Here is a 15965-nt window from a genome sequence, read left to right as displayed (position 1 = left end):
CTTTGTGTTTGGCCTTGTATTCTGCCTCCTGCTTCTGAGACTGTTTCCTGAACACCTGTCCAAATCACAGGGATCAGGCCTGTGCAGAGCTTGTCTGAGGCCCAGGGCAGGACCTTGCTAGAATAAAGTTGTAAACTCAAAAAGCAGCCAGTCCCTGGCAGGGCCCCCCGCTGGCTTAGCCCTCCAAGGCCTGGGGCAAGTGTACCCAGCTGTCTCCTGCAGGAAGTAGAAGCCTGGGTTGTCTGTGGGGAGGGGGGTGATATTCTCAATACAGTGGTACCTCGGGTTAAGTACTTAATTCGTTCCGGAGGTCCGTACTTAACCTGAAACTGTTCTTAACCTGAAGCACCACTTTAGCTAATGGGGTCTCCTGCTGCTGCCGTGCCCCTGGAGCACGATTTCTGTTCTCATCCTGAAGCAAAGTTCTTAACCCGGGGTACTATTTCTGGGTTAGCGGAGTCTGTAACCTGAAGCGTATGTAACCCGAGGTACCACTGTAACCTGAATTCTGAACTAGGTCCCACATTCCAGATTTGTGCTGCTCAGTTGCTGATGCATGGATTCACAAGAGCCCTGGTGCTACATGTTGCTCATTTGTTGTTTGCTTGACCTCTTGTCTTTGAAATGTCGGGAGTTGGTGTTAAGAATCAAAGTCCTAGGCCCTGCTAGAGACTTGGCACTGTAAGCAGCCGAAGCACAGAAGAAATGGCCACGGTGGGTTATGCTGGCGTATACATATTTTCTAAATAGTTTTCTAAATCTTTAAATTCTAAATAAATAAACAAATGGTTTCCCACTTCTAAACTTAAATGAGGATGCAGGTTTCCCATGTTTTTGCCATCTCCTTGGGGTCTCTGGAAGTTAACAGTGCAATCCTATTTGTGTCTGCTCAGAAGTAAGTTCTCCCACATAGCTCTTTTGCTCATCTATTAGCTGTGATTCAACCAGGAAGTCTGTAATCATCATTACAATTCAAAAGAATTCTGTGCACACTCATGCACACTCATTCTAATCATCTGAACTGGACTTTTACCTGCCAAAGGAAAATGTTTCACTTTTATTCTTAAAGAGTGGTTTCCCTGTATATTGATCTCTCACATCTGGTAGTTCAGTTTAGGTACTAAATATCCTCTCTAACACTTTGGATCACTGCTTCCAATATGTCATCCCACTTGTTTTCATTTGCTCTCTTCTGCCACTTTTGTTCTAAAAAAAGAACACACACACACCACATCCAAATATAATAAAACCCATTTTAATGGGGATGCATCTTGAGTCTGACACAATTTACCAGGTCCCAAGATAGAGCTAGTTTGGTGTTTTTTGTGTGTGAGTTTTTAAATAAACCCTGCAGAACTCTCTCTGCAAAACAATAAATGCTAATTGCTTGCCGATTTTCTGCCCCTAACTGAATTGCGGTTACACTGATTCTTAGTTATTTAATTACAGAAAGTGTGAAAGTACTTTTTTTTTTAAAGGAAAAACAGAAAGCCTCTAGTGGTGTGTGTAATGAGGGGAGGTTCAGCTTGTGATCCTTGGTGTGAGAACAGGAGTGTTAGAAATGTGTAAGAGTGTTCCTGTTTTCATTTTCTGTGAAATGCTAATGGACATGTTGCAACCACCATGCAGTCCCTTGATCAGTACTGTATTTTAAAAACGCTACGAGTGGATTTTTTTTCTCTCTCTCTCTGGAATTTTACAAGTCAATATTAGAAGTCAAAGACACAAAACTGCAAAAGAAAAACAAAACAGAAGAGTGTATTGAATGAATATAGGAAAATGTTGCATCATAAACAAGCATCTTTAGATAAGGCATAGAGGGCAAAATAATTATTATAATGAGAAAGATCCAGCTGTTAGTCATGGTCATAACCGACTGTTTTCAGAACGAGAGAGGCCTTTTTATTAACACCAGTTAACAGTTCTGCATTGAATAAAAGGATACCAATCATTAAGATGATCGAATTACAGTAATTCGTTCAGTGACTGCGCTTTTCTGTTTTTCCCGGCAGAGGGCACTTGCGGTTAATGAATGTCCCCGTGGAGATTATTATTATCGCCTCTTCCACAACATTTTTTTTTTTAAAAAAGAGAGGTTAGGATTGCAATTCTATACCAATTCAACCCTGGGAAGAAACCCCATTGGACTCAATCGGAATTTCTCTTGAGTAGAAATGATTGAGTAGATTAAGCTGTTAGCATTGAGTAAAAAAATAATAATGAACCCAAATGTGGGGGTTAAAAACACCTCCTTAAAGTGTGGTATACTTTGTGGACGATTCCTGAGCAAGAGATTTGCAGAAATCGAAAGATACCGCTTCAGTTTCAAGGCGAGTTGCATAGCCGGAACGACTTAACGGCGGAACTGAACTCAGAGAATGTTAGGTGACGGGGAAGAGGTTCGGCCTCGGACATGGTCCGCCTTGCTTATTTGCATGGCAGAGCTTGAGCAGCCAATTAAGGAGTGAAGAGCTGCAGGAATATCCACATAACAACTTGAAAGAGAGTCCAGTTTGCTCAGGTTTGTGAAGCTGGAAGGGGGGCATTTGGTGAGCGAGAAAGATGATCTTAAAATAGATGGTCTTAAAATAGATGGGAGACCTACTGGTAGAACTCTAGGTTCCTTGCCATAGAGTGACCAGGAATTTGCTAACCATTTAACAAGAGCAACAACAAATAGTAAGTTTTTCTGGCGGTCGGGTGTGTGTGTCGTCCTAATTAAGCTGCTGAAACGACTAAAGCGAGGGTGTGTTTGTGCATGAAAGGGCTGTGAGCCCAGTGCTTGTGGGGAAAACAATTTATTGGGCTGAGCATGTGCCCAGAGGCACCTTCTTCCTTTATTCTAAGTGTATGTCAGTGCTCACACACCCCTCCAAAGGAGCAACATTTAGTATTCATGTAGGGTTCTTGGTGATTCAATAACAACCCTGAAACTGGTTTTATGGTTCCCATTTTGCAGAATGAAGATTGAGGCAGAGAGATAGGGACTTGCCTAAGGCCACCTGCCTAGGAAGGACTCTCACTTAGGCCCAGTCAGAATGTTTGTAAATTAGCCCAGTATAGTCTCTAGCCTGATTTATAGCTCCTCTCTAGGGTCTCTAAGCAGAGAGGGTCTTTCCAACAGCCTGATACCTGGGCTAGGTGGACAAATAGGAAGCTACTAATCAGGTCATTATAGGTAGCCTCAGGCAAGCCACTTTTTCTCAGCCTCAGCTCCTTATTTGCAGCTGGAGATACTGTGGATTAAACCTGGAGTTATCTGCATGGAAAGCATGTTTACTCACATGTAGAGTCTTTCTCAGCCCTACTTGGAGATGCTTGGGATTGAACCTAGGACATTCTGTATGCTAAGCAGATGCCCTGCCACTGAGCTGCAGCCCCTTCCCCACCCTAGGGTTGCAACCATACACACATATTTTTCAAGGAGTAAGCCCCCTTGAACTCGATGGGCTTACCCTTGAGTAAACATGTATAGGATTGCACTGTAAATTTCTAATGTTCTGGAATGTTGATCTGTAATTTTGTGCTTCTAGGTGAATGATGATGTAAGGACTTGTACACAAGCCTGGATTGCCAACTATCCTAATGGAAGAGGTAAGGAGTGTGTGGGCCTTTCTCTGTTTGCTGGGTCCTTTGCTCCTGTACACCTATAAAAGCTACAAACGGAGGAAATTTAGCAAGTACAGCAAGTCATGTCACAGTGCTGCAAGGTGTTTTATAACTGCATCTTCACATCCGAAACAATTAAAATACAGAGACCAGCCCTCCAGTTTCAGATGTCATTTTTTCTTACATTTCTGGACTTCGGACATGTCTATGTCTAGAGAGAGATCTGGTTCGCAAGTCACACTAAATTGCAATTTAAAACAAACGGGTTTAATACAGTGGTTGTGTATGTATGAATAAGTAAGCTTAAGAAAGAAATCCCACATTCCCCCAAATCCCTTGGAATTGTGCTTTACTGTGGTGAAAGAGAGGAGGCACAGTCACCAAATATTATAGAGTTTCCCACTGAAAAATTGCCTGGGTTCCATCCAATTCTGGTACTAACAGAGGAATAGCATTAGGAACATCTGGGTTTCTCAGTATGTAGAAAGAGAGGGAGGGACACCCCCCCCTTTTAAGTAGCAGTCCTTATGCCATCTCTGTTATCTTTCCATTGATCCAGGCTCCCAAACCAACATACCAGGAGGAACTGGAATGGTGCATCTCTCAACTGGAGACCGGCCTCCTGCATCTCAACCCAACTCCAAAGCAAGGTGTGTTGTCTCAAGGTCACTGGCTTAACCCTAAACCAGTAGGATCAGCCACAAAACATTGTGGTGTGGAGTGCTGTTGTTAGGCTGCTAGCCTGCTCCATTTGAGCTCAGCTTTTGATGTTGGAAAAACAGAATACAAATATTAAATCAAATTACTATGTCACAGTCTCTCACCAGCCACTCCATTGCGCTGCCAGCCACCATTCCATGCCCACTGAGCTTGCTTAGGTCTCATTGGCTTGTTCCCTGCCCCTACCCTTAGGGTTTTTTCTGTATTTTTTTGTTTTGTTTTTATGTACTGTACTGAAAATCTTAGGGTTTCCTCAAGCCTGCTTATACCATCCCTCTTGAGCCATTCAGACTTCAGACACCTTGTGCCATTTTGATGACATCGGCAACAGCACACAAGACTTGAACTTCAAAGATATATTGATAATCACTCAGCATCTTTGTAGTGCAATGTTTCTTCTCTTTTCCTTTCCCTTTTTTTTTAAAAAATGAAGTGATTGCATGTTGAACAGCATGTGTAGAGAGGGGAGAAGTACTACAGAGTTACCTGGCTGTGTGCTTGTAGAGGCTACTGAGATTACCTGTGGATTGTCAGATACTTTTGTAAGAGCATCAAGTTAAAAGCAGAGTTATCGCTGTGAGCTGTTTGTCTTTTCTTCCACTTCTTGTGAGCAGTAGAGGAGACAAGGCGCATCCTTGGGGTGCTGCGCTCGAGCAAGTCTCCTCTTGGGAAAAAGCGGCAGGTGATGCATCATGTCTTTGGGGACTACCGGCTCAAGATGGCAGAGGAGAGGCAGAGGGCAGCAAAAGCAGGTGAGGTGGAAAGCTGTGCTGTCAAGCATCACTCAGCAATGCTACTTCCTCCAAGTTGGGAACCTTTATCAGTCCAAGGGCCACAATTTTAAATATAAAACTATAAATTGTGTGTCTTTGCTTCTCAATTTGTATTGTGTTATTTTATGCACTGTGACTTGCTGTTATTTTTATTGATTACAGTTTAGAACGTATTTATTGTAATTGTTAAGGGTGAATTTCTGTTTAATTATTATTTGCTGATATTACATTTTATTGTGTACTATATTCTAATGGATTATTGAATATTAATTTATTTTATATAAGTTGCTTATTTTAAAGTTATTTTTGTATTGGATCATATTGTTATAAGGCGTGTGATATTCTTATTTATTTATTTATTTTATTATTACAGTATTATTTATTGAATTTATATACCGCCCTATACCCAGAGGTTCTTCAGTTTGTAAACTGCCTTGTGTGTAGTAATATAGAAAGGTGATATACAAATTAAAAATGAAATGAAGTGAACTTCCATCTGGGCAACCTTTTGGGGGCCCATGCCAGTGGTGGGTGGGGTCAGAGAAAAAGTAGGTGAGGCAACAAATATAAATTACCTTTAAGTAGTACTAATGTCACACTCAGAAATCCCTCTCTATCCTATGCCCAAGCAAGCAAGAGGCTTATCAGAGTTCAAGGACGCAGCCCAGCCAGGCAAAAACACTGGAAGGTATGAAGCAAGGCCAATGAGAGCTGTAGTTTTGACAAGATTTCAGACATCGTTAATCTCACACCCTTGCCTGTAAGGCTGGAACTGCTTGTTGCTGCTGTTGCCAAAAGCCTCAGGCTGCATGTTGCTGCCATCAGCAAATACAGACCAGCATCTAGTTGTGTCTCATATTCTCGTCAGATGTGGCCAGAAGTGCAAGCAAATAACCAATTCCCTAGAAAAGCCATAGTGAAAACACTAACCCTTCTGTTCCTTCTCCTGTAGCTGTGAAGCCTGAGAACACAGTGCAGATACAGCCGGGAGATGCCCTCAGTTCAAGCAGCGTGGTGTACAGGAAGCAAGCTAACCACCCTTCTGCAACACCAACATCTTGGTTTGCACCGTCAGACAACAGCTTTCAGTTTGACTTTGTTATTTCCAAGGGAACCTCAGAAGAAATTGGTGGAACTGCAAGAGAATCACATGAGGTGGATGACTCTGGAGAGCAGTCCACTGGTAGCAGTCTCTCTGGGACACTGGATATTGGAACAGGGAAACCCAAGTTTGCTTTCAACTTTGTTATACCAGACGTCCCCCCTCTTCCATCTGCTGCTGCAGATCCAGGCTCTGAAGCTGTGGTAGAAGCAGCCACAGAGGTAGACTCCACATCCCAAAATGCCACAGAGACTATGCCAGAGAGTGCGACTTTTTCAAAGCCCAATAAATCTGCTGCGAAGGGCAGTGGAGGTAGAAGAGATGAAGGCACCTTGCAAGAGGTTTCTAAATCAGAGACTGCCCAAGCAGGTATGGAGACTGTAACTGCAAGTTTTAATTAAGTTTCTGAAGTAGATGTATGCCTGCTCGCCTACAGTGAGTAGAGAATTGGTCCCAGGCGATGCTCCTTTTAACAAATGTTCTTTCATTTATAAGACCTTCTATTTCCATTGCATTGTTGCAGTAAGAATCTCATGCAATAAAGAGCCCTTTTTTCTCTGCCTGTGGGAACCTTTCCTATAAGACATATGTATACAGTTACATGGATTTCATTGATTTAAAAGACAGGTGAATAAATATTAATTGTTCATTTTTTTTCCCTAGGAACGAAACCGGGTGGATCTTCCAATAGGAAAAAGAAAAAGAAACAACCACCTTTAAAAGGAGTACATGGTGGCAATGTAAATGGAGATCACAGACCTTGTGGAGAAGGTAGACTTGACCAAACTGACATGTGTCAGGTATGTGAACACCTTGTGGTCAGAAGGAATGCGGCTAAATCTTTGTATAAATATTTCCAAAATTCTGCCACCCGTGGCTCCAGTTGACAGCATGTATTTTATTTAAGTATTGTTACTTAAGGGGTAACCCAGTCAGATGGGCAGGGTATAATAATAATAATAATAATAATAATAATAATAATAATAATAATAATAGCAATAATGGCAATAATAGCAGTAGTTCTTCTTCTTCTTCTTCTTCTTCTTCTTCTTCTTCTTCTTCTTCCTCCTCCTCTACTCTTCAACTGAAAAAGAACCCTAGAGTGACCTTTAATAGCAATAATAAGATAGTCCCTGTCCTCAACTGTATAATCTGAAAGACATAAAACAAAAAGAAAAGGAATAGGGAGGGTGGAGGAAAAACACAAACTCAGAAAGTTCTTACAAATGTTCTTCCTTTCAGGGAGAGGGGGAAGCGAGCACTTACGTCTAGGTGATTTTTCATGCTTTATCCTGGTGGCAGCAAAATTTTAAGGGCAGAATGTCACCCTGTTTAGAATTGAGATCTCAGAAGGGTAAGCCTTCGTTAAGTCCCCCATTAGAAACATATTTGTCAGCACACCAGTTTGAATGGGGAGAGAGGGTCAAGTTGCCACCATTGCTGAGAGAAAAAATGGGAGAAACATCCTGTGGTTCAGAGCCATTTGAGAGTGGAACAGGCTGCCTCGAGAGGTGGTAGGCCCTCCTTAGCTGGATGTATTTAAGCAGAGACTGGGCAGCCACCTTTCAGAGTTGCTGTAGTTGCATCCCACACTGCAGTTCCTGCTTTGAGCAAAGGGTTGGGCTGATGATCTCTAAGATCATTTTAATTTCTAATCATCATCATCATCATCATCATCATCATCATCTTGTGGTTGCCTTTTAAAATGTCCTGCCTGGAAACCAAACGTCTCTCCACTCCTCCCTTTTTGTACTCCTTGAAAGAGGAATCCATTGCCTCTCCAATTGAAACCTAGAGGGAAGCCAGTTGCAAGGGAGGTACTTGCCTAGCTAGTCTTAATTGACTCTCCCTTTTATCCTATATCCCACCCCCAATTTTACTGCAACAGTCAGATGAACAGATGAAGAGGGAGGTGGACTGGTGCATTGAGCAGCTTGAGCTTGGCCTGAAGACTCGGAAATCAACTCCCAAGCAGGGTGAGTCCACTTGCAGGGGAAGACTGAGTTGGGGGGGACTAAACATAGTCTCTCTCCCATGTGGACCCCCTCTCCCACCCCCAGGGAGGAAGTCTACGTTCATTTATTTTGGTCTGCAAATGTGTGTGTGTGTTGTTGTTTTTAATGCTTTAATTCTGTTTTATGATTTGTTGGCTGCTCTGAGAGCTTTTAAAAGGGACACGGGTGGTGCTGTGGTCTAAACTACAGAGCCTAGGGCTTTCCAATCGGAAGGTCAGCAGTTCGAATCCCCGCGACAGGGTGAGCTCCCGTTGTTCGGTCCCAACTCCTGCCCACCTAGCAGTTCAAAAGCACATCAAGTGCAAGTAGATAAATAGGTACCGCTCTGGCAGGAAGGTAAAACAGCGTTTCCATGCGCTGCTCTGGTTCGCCAGAAGCGGCTTAGTCATGCTGGCCACATAACCCGGAATCTGTCTGCGGACAAATGCCGGCTCCCTCGGCCTATAGAGCGAGATGAGCATGCAACCCCAGAGTCGTCCATGACTGGACCTAATAGTCAGGGGTCCCTTTACCTTTACCTGAGAGCTTTTGCTGATGAGTGTTGTGCACATTTCATAATCCTATATACTAATTGCCTGAGTATGCCCATGGGAAGCCCTGGTTTGAGGCTTCCCATGGGCATCTGGTGGGTCACTGTGAGCAGAGGATACTGGACCACATTGGCCACTGACCAGATCCTGCAAGACTCTTTTTATGTTCTTATGTGTGTGTGGATTCTTATGTGTAAAAAATGACGTCATCCATGTACATGAGGCAGGTGCCAACAGTCTTGGGGGAACAGAAAAATAAAAAGCTTTAGCAGAGAAAAAGAGCCCAACAAAGACTGAGCATGCTCAGAATACCAATTGGTTGATGGGTATGTGTGTGGATGAGGTGAAAAACCAGGGGCGGGGAGAGAGAGAAAGAGAGGGGGGGGGAGGGAGGGAGGGAGATGGAACGGAGTACAGTCGTACCTTGGTTTATGAACTTAATCTATTCTTAAACCAAGGCGCACTTTCCCTAATGAGGCCTCCCGCCGCCGGTGCCCTTCCACCATTCGGCTTCTGTTCTTAGACTGAGGTAAGGTTCGCAAACCGGGACACTACTTCAGGTTTTGTGGAGTTTGTAAACCAAATAGTTCATAAACAGGGCTGTTCTTAAACCGAGGTACAGTGATACCTTGGGTTACAGACGCTTCATGTTACAGAGTGACACTTCAGGTTGCAGACTCCGCTAACCCAGAAATAGTACCTCAGGTTAAGAACTTTGCTTCAGGATGAGAACAGAAATCGTGTGGCGGCAGTGGGAGGCCCCATTAGCTAAAGTGGTACCTCAGGTTAAGAACAGTTTCAGGTTAAGAATGGACCTCCGGAACGAATTAAGTTCTTAACCCGAGGTACCACTGTAGCTTAGAAGAGGGTGTGGCCGGCTCACCAGCACCCTGAGCTAGAACAGTCCATCATCATAGAATCATAGAGCTGGAAGGGACCACAAGGAACATGTAGTCCAACTCCCTGCACTGCAGGAATCTCACCCATAAACCTGAGATTAAAGATTTCATGCTCTACCAATTGTGCTACCCCCCACCCCCGCAGTCCACACTGTAACATTTTGTGACAGGGCCCCTTCTTGTGATGAGAATGAAAACCACAAAAAATAAGAGAAGTGGTAAGTAGTAATAAAAATGTAATTTTTTTGGGTCAGTGGATGAGGCACTCCGGGCCATCAAGACTCTGCGCAGCGAGAAGGCGGTGCTGGCAAAGAAGCGCCAGTTGATGCGCGCCCTATTTGGCGATTACAGGAAAAAAATTGCAGAGGAAAAACAGAAGCAGCTGAAGCTCATGCAAGCAGGTAAGGAAGCGAAGCATGGCTGAGAATTTGGGGACAGTTTTGAGCCACAGCGATAGCATATTAGGGGCTTTTTCTGACTGGGGCTAATATTGGGGGTGGTAGGCAGAATACAACTGCCCAGAGCAGTCTCTAGCTTTCTGTCTTTGCAGGTCTGCTTGGAATTCAGTGGGGCTTAAGCCCAGGTAAGTGAGTAAAGGATTGACAAGAGATTGCAGATAACTGCTGAACCCTTGCCTAGATGCCGATGCTGTAAATTCTGTCCCTCCCAAAGGAGTTGTGTGCCTAAGTTTCAGTTGTTCTTGCTGCAACCAAGTTGTAGCTGGTGCTTGGGAACATAGGAAGCTGCTTTAAGCTGGTCGGTCTTTCTCAGTATTGTCTACACCAGAAATAGTCAATGTCGTGCTCTCCAGGTGCTATTGGACTGCAACTCCCACCAGCCACAGCCAATGTGGTCAATTGTCTGCCTTAAACAGACAAAAGCAGAGTTATTTCTGTTCCCTTTTTCTAGGGAGAAGGAGCATTTGGAGGGCTGTGTCCCAGATGTAAAAGGTAGCAGGTTCCCCAAACGCGATCAGTTACTTTCAGCTCAGTCTCACCTTTTAAAAGATGCCTTTGCAAGCAAAAATGTTCAGGATGGGAAAGTAGACAGACTCACTGAGATGTGTGATGCAATTAAGAGATTTTAACAGTGGTTTTTTCTATCTCCAAGCATCGAAAGCAGCTCGTATTGCAGAAGTGACTGAAGATGCTTGCAGGAAGAGCAGCCGGGTTTTCAGGAAGTCCTCAGTCATGGCCAGGAGAGACCAAAGACCTGCAGGATCCTTTATTCCGTCTTCTACGCAGACAGCTTCTACTGGGGCAGCTGAGACGTGCTCTTTTGCACTCACATCTTCCCAAGAGGAATTCTGCTTCAATTTTTTCTAAGGAAGCCTGTTGAATACTTTTAACAGGTTTCTTTCACCTGGGTGTTGGAAACTTGGGCAAAGTTTGCGTTTTGAAAAACCAAAGAAACAAGCAAGCCAAAAACTTACTTGCAGAAAGGTTGCAAAAAATGGAATCAGGTATGTTGTTGAGGAGCCTGAAAAGCCTAATGGAAGTGCCTTAGGGGGAGGAGAAAGAGGGGTCTGGTGTAATCTGTGCAGGCCCCCATGAAATAAGTGGTAGCTTAATAAAACATTGCAGGCACACGGCTTACCCCCGAGGATTCTGGGAGTTGTACAATTCCCAGCATTCTGAACAAACTACATCTCCCAGGATTCTTTGGGGGAAGCCATGTGCTTACTATATACTTAAAATGTATGGCGTGCATGCAGCCAGAATTGGGTGTCTTTTTCTTTTTAAATCTTGGTGGAAATCTAGTAAAATAGCAGGTATAATTTAGAGGTGGCAGGAAAGAGAGGTAATCAGCAAGGGAGCAAAAGAATGCCTAGCCAAAGATGGACTGTAAAAATACAGCAAGTGCATCTATGCCATCAGAATTACTTTACACCTTCTAATTAAACCACTTTGAGGTTTTGGGGTATATAAATTTTATGAAATAAAATAATTGAATCCTCCATTATTTACATTTAGAGTTTGTGAGTGAGAGAGGTCACATGCACACCATTCATTCAAACCACATTTAAAGCATATTGCTTCCCCCAAAGAATCTTGGGAACTGTAGTTTACCCCTCACAAAGCCACATTTTCCAGCATTCTTCATAAACTACAGTAACCAGGATTCTTTGGGGGAAGCCCTGTGCTTTAAATGTAAGCTGTTGGTGTGACCCCCCCTGTTCAAAACTCTGTACAGCACAGATAAGTTTTCACTGGATCATGGTATGATGCAGTTAATCGCTAAATTCATATATTTTACAGCGACTAACAATACATTCATTTTTATAGCAGATCATTTGGGAGATAGAAGCATTTTGCTATAAAATTAATATCTGTTTCCTTAGTTACTGTAGTGAATGTGATTGCCAGCTGACTGCAGACAATAGCCTACCTTGTTCTTTTGGCTTCAAGAGCAGCTGAATCTTCAGAAATCAGCACAACAAAGTAGATATTCATGGCATTACCATTATTACCTGCTGATTTCTGCATATCCATCTGATATGAAAAGGCATCACTGCTGGCAATTGTTAATTCTCACACATACGCAAATGCATACCTGCAAAGCCCTGAACCTGTGCAGCTGCTCAGATCGGTCACTTGGCGCTGAATAGCTGATATCGAAACAATTGCCTGATGAAATTTGCCAAGCATTGTGGGTACAGTCAAGCCTAGATGGCTGCCTTGTTGGGAGATCAGGCATTTCCCATGGTGACATCAGCTGTTGACCGTGAGATATCATGAGAGGCTTCCTCACACCTATGCAATGCAAATTGCCTACTTGTGTGAATATGTCAAGTAAAAAAGAAAGAAAGCCAATCTCTTTTGCACCTAGGCAAGAACAGGAGCAAATGATCTAGTGAACAGATGGATGCCTTAAATCAGAGACAAAATAAATGGATTTCCAGATCTTGCCCGTCTCTTTTCTCTTTCTTTTTTTCTTCATTATTCTTGTGAAATTTGTTTTCATTTCAGGCATTCAAGTTTTATTTATTTAAAACGGGTTGTATCTAATAGGCTCAGAGTAGGCGTATTGAAATTAATGGATCTAAGTCACGTCTGTTATTTTCCGTGGGTCTGCACTGGGTAGGACTAGCATCTTGTGGAAGCAGATTCCATAATTTAAACTTTAAACTATGCACTATGTAGGAAAAGTAATTTCTTTTGTCTGTCCTAGTCTTCCAACATTCAGCTTCATTTGATGTCCCTGAGTTCTACTGTTATGAGAGATTTGATCCGTATTACGATCAAATCCTGGAGATTTCCATTTAGATGGAGACATTCAGATACGAATGGGCTATATCTGCTTCTGCCAACAATGTCTACTACTACCACCCGGGACAGGCAAGGCCACCACTTGCTTCTCCATTCATAAGGAGACACTGTCTTAAGAACAAGCCATTTAAAAAATGCTGAAATGCTGAGGGGTGTAAGAGGTGCCTAGGTAGTCCAATTTTTCCGTTCCTCTTAACATTGGCATTTTCATCTGTAACAAAATAACTCCTGGCAGGTATGATGCCACACAATTCCAGCTTCGCTCAGACCTTGCCTGGAAGATATATGAAGAAAACAGGATCATCAGCCAAGGCTTCTCCATTCACATTTTGGCTCACCATTTCCACTATTGGCCCTTTGGCCCAACTTCCCTGTAAGGAAATGGAATTATATTCACGATCCCTATTCTGGGATTGGTTAAAGGTTGGGGTGGGGCTGGTGAGCGTTGATTGGTCCCTTGTCTATGATAGCTAGATGGTGGATCTGAAAGGAAGGCAAGGATGTAATGAGAGTTTAGAAAGGGCAATCTTGTCTTCAGTAGCCATGCAGAGCAAAGCTTCGGAAGAGGACTAGCTCCTAACTCCCAGGACCATCAAATATTCTTCCAGACTGCCTACTCTAGAGAGAGAGAAATTCACCCCTTTACGTTCCGTAACTATCGGTGCTATTTACAAACTGAGGGAAGGGGAATCTACAAATAATTCTTACTTTAACATTTAGATTTTTTTTTTAAAAAAAAGACATTTTGGAGCAAGCACATTGAGTGCTGGTTTTTGTCTCTTGATTTAAAAGTAGTCCAAAAAGAACAAAGGCATTTTTGATGTGATCCTTTAATTACTAGGAGATAACCCGAGTTGAGTGAAAAGTATTTTTTTACTTTAACCTTAACACATAACATGAGCTCATTTTAAAATTGTTGCATTACAAAACTCCCAACGACAATGAAATGTTCAGTAAATTTCAAGGACAGTATTCAAAATCACTAACGTTTTTCTGCAGCAAAAGTGACTGAGTTTTGAAAGAAGATATAGAGAAGTGACTTTGGCAAATTAACAAACTGTGAGAAAACTGGTTTTATGATATGAAGCATCTTTAATTCTGAAACTAAGCCTCTGTTCAGAAACAAAGTAATTGTTATATTTCACCTGTGCTCAAAATAATAGCTTTGCTCCTGCTATCAACTGCTCCTGAATGACATTTAGCATGAAGGAAATGTTTTTTTAAGAGTTCTAAATTAAATGTTCAAGAATACTAATTTCCCAGCTGGGTTTTAGTGCTTCTCGCTGAAATAAGTGCTTTGGTTTGTCTGGACCCTGAAAACGGTACCATTTGAAGTACGTAAAACATCTGCCATACCCAGCACTAGTTTAGGTCTACCGTGGCAATATTTAAGTATCTACTGCTCCTGGTACCCAATAACTGAGATGGATGAAGTCTGGGTCGTCTATTTGTGTATGGTTCTGTTTGCCATCATCGTTATTTTGATGAAGCAGAAGCCCGATGATGAAATCAGGAAAGAGACAGAGACGCCAAGCGCCTCTGCTTCAACCTCATCCTACTCTAGCAGTTCTGGAAGTCGTATGGAATGCACTGAGGAGGAGATGGAAGCATCCCTGAAGCGACTAACCAGCATCTTGTTCCATGCTGATGCACAGAGGAGGGAACCCCATCACGAGCACAACACCTCTGCCCATCAGAAAGATCCAGCAGGAAAGGAGCTAGGAGAATCCCAGCCTCAGCTGAGTCAGAGGAGAATTCAGGTACTGTACAAAGGCCCAGAAATTATCTTGAGATGTGCCCCAACCATATGAAGGCTTTGGGCTGCAATGGCTGTGCCCTGGATACATAGGGTACAGTGGTACCTCGGGTTAAGAACTTAATTCGTTCCGCAGGTCTGTTCTTAACCTGAAACTGTTCTTAACCTGAAGCACCACTTTAGCTAATGGGGCTTGCCGCCGTGCCGCCGCTGCACGATTTCTGTTCTCATCCTGAAGCAAAGTTCTTAACCCAAGGTACTATTTCTGGGTTAGCAGAGTCTGTAACCTGAAGCGTATGTAACCCAAGGTACCAATGTATAGTGTTGGGCTGTATGGAATCAACACCCCTAGTATTGGTTTCAGCATGACCAAGGAATTCAACCAGTAGGCCCTTAGGGCATGGAGGGTGATCACAGAATCACTTGACAGATCAGTTACCTCAAACCTGGCTTAACTACACCAGAAATGTTGTTAGCCTGACTAACACACGTATACTTTTTATCCTCACAACAGCCCTGTGAGGTAGGTTGGGCTGAGAGACAGTGATTGGCCTAAAATCACCCAGTAGGCTTCGTGGCTTCCAAGCTCCCAGTCTAGCACACTAACTGCTCTGCCACATTGACATTGACACTTACTCTTACGCTGCATTTAGTTTACATTTGAAATAAAGCGTATTGTGACTTGGTGGGCTAGATTGATTTAAATCATGGCTTACACTATCAAGGGGGGGGGGGAGGGAAGGCCGATTTAAATAATTGATTTTTACTGATTGGTTGGTTTTCAGATTGATAATGTTCTTCATATATTTTCCAAACAAAGGTGCAGTTCCAAAACCAATAAATAAAGTAGGATGTAGATATTCTTATTGGAGGGATGATCAAATTGTGTTCTTGGTTTTTCCCCCAATTAACACAGAAAAGCCTCCTTTAACTGAAATATCTGGTAGAGGCCACTGACTGATTTGGTTTAGAGAGTAACTGTAACACTGAGCTGTTTACAATAAAGCTGATTAATATTAACCAAGTTATTATTTAATATAAATTCCCTGTTCAAAAAAACACCTCCAATTGAAATCTCATTAAAAAATACCAAAAAAAAATATTGATTTTCGTCCACCCTATGACTTGGCAGCATTAGAAACATAAGTTTGCATTTCTGTGTCTACTTAATTTGCTGAGTGAGCTTTTCAAGTCCAGTTTTAGCTCCAGTAAATGGTTTCAGGTGTCACTTCTCTCTCTAAAAGCCAAGCTATGTCCCAGAACAAAAATATGATATAGCCCACATGATATAG

The 15965-nt window shown here is 42.7% G+C and overlaps 1 protein-coding gene across 2 annotated transcripts; it reads left to right on the top strand.

Moving 5' to 3' along the window:
- The first annotated feature begins 2061 nt into the window (after nt 1-2061).
- Nucleotides 2062-12552, top strand: LOC310692677 (UPF0488 protein C8orf33 homolog). 2 transcript variants are annotated; one of them, XM_083473801.1, is made up of 9 exons: nt 2062-2679; nt 3534-3594; nt 4169-4259; nt 4944-5081; nt 6055-6573; nt 6868-7004; nt 8093-8180; nt 9903-10049; nt 10759-12552. In XM_083473801.1, exons 2-9 carry the CDS (start codon nt 3586-3588, stop codon nt 10971-10973), a joined length of 1344 nt encoding a protein of 447 aa, XP_083329927.1. In that variant the 5' UTR covers nt 2062-2679; nt 3534-3585; the 3' UTR covers nt 10974-12552. The 2 variants fall into 2 exon arrangements, with proteins under 2 accessions (XP_083329927.1, XP_083329926.1); XM_083473800.1 differs by having other exon boundaries at nt 2064-2521.
- Nucleotides 12553-15965: the final 3413 nt, after the last annotated feature.

Source organism: Podarcis liolepis, assembly GCF_965112155.1.
Source record: "Podarcis liolepis genome assembly, chromosome: 14".
In the NCBI taxonomy this organism is placed as follows: Eukaryota; Metazoa; Chordata; class Lepidosauria; order Squamata; family Lacertidae; genus Podarcis; species Podarcis liolepis.
This window is presented reverse-complemented; position numbering and strand designations above follow the sequence as displayed.

Excerpts from the sequence above, each read along its gene's own strand:
- LOC310692677 (XM_083473801.1), top strand. Across the intron at positions 7,005-8,092 it reads ACCAAACTGACATGTGTCAG|TCAGATGAACAGATGAAGAG; the intron begins GTATGTGAACAC and ends TTACTGCAACAG. Across the intron at positions 10,050-10,758 it reads GCTGAAGCTCATGCAAGCAG|CATCGAAAGCAGCTCGTATT; the intron begins GTAAGGAAGCGA and ends TCTATCTCCAAG.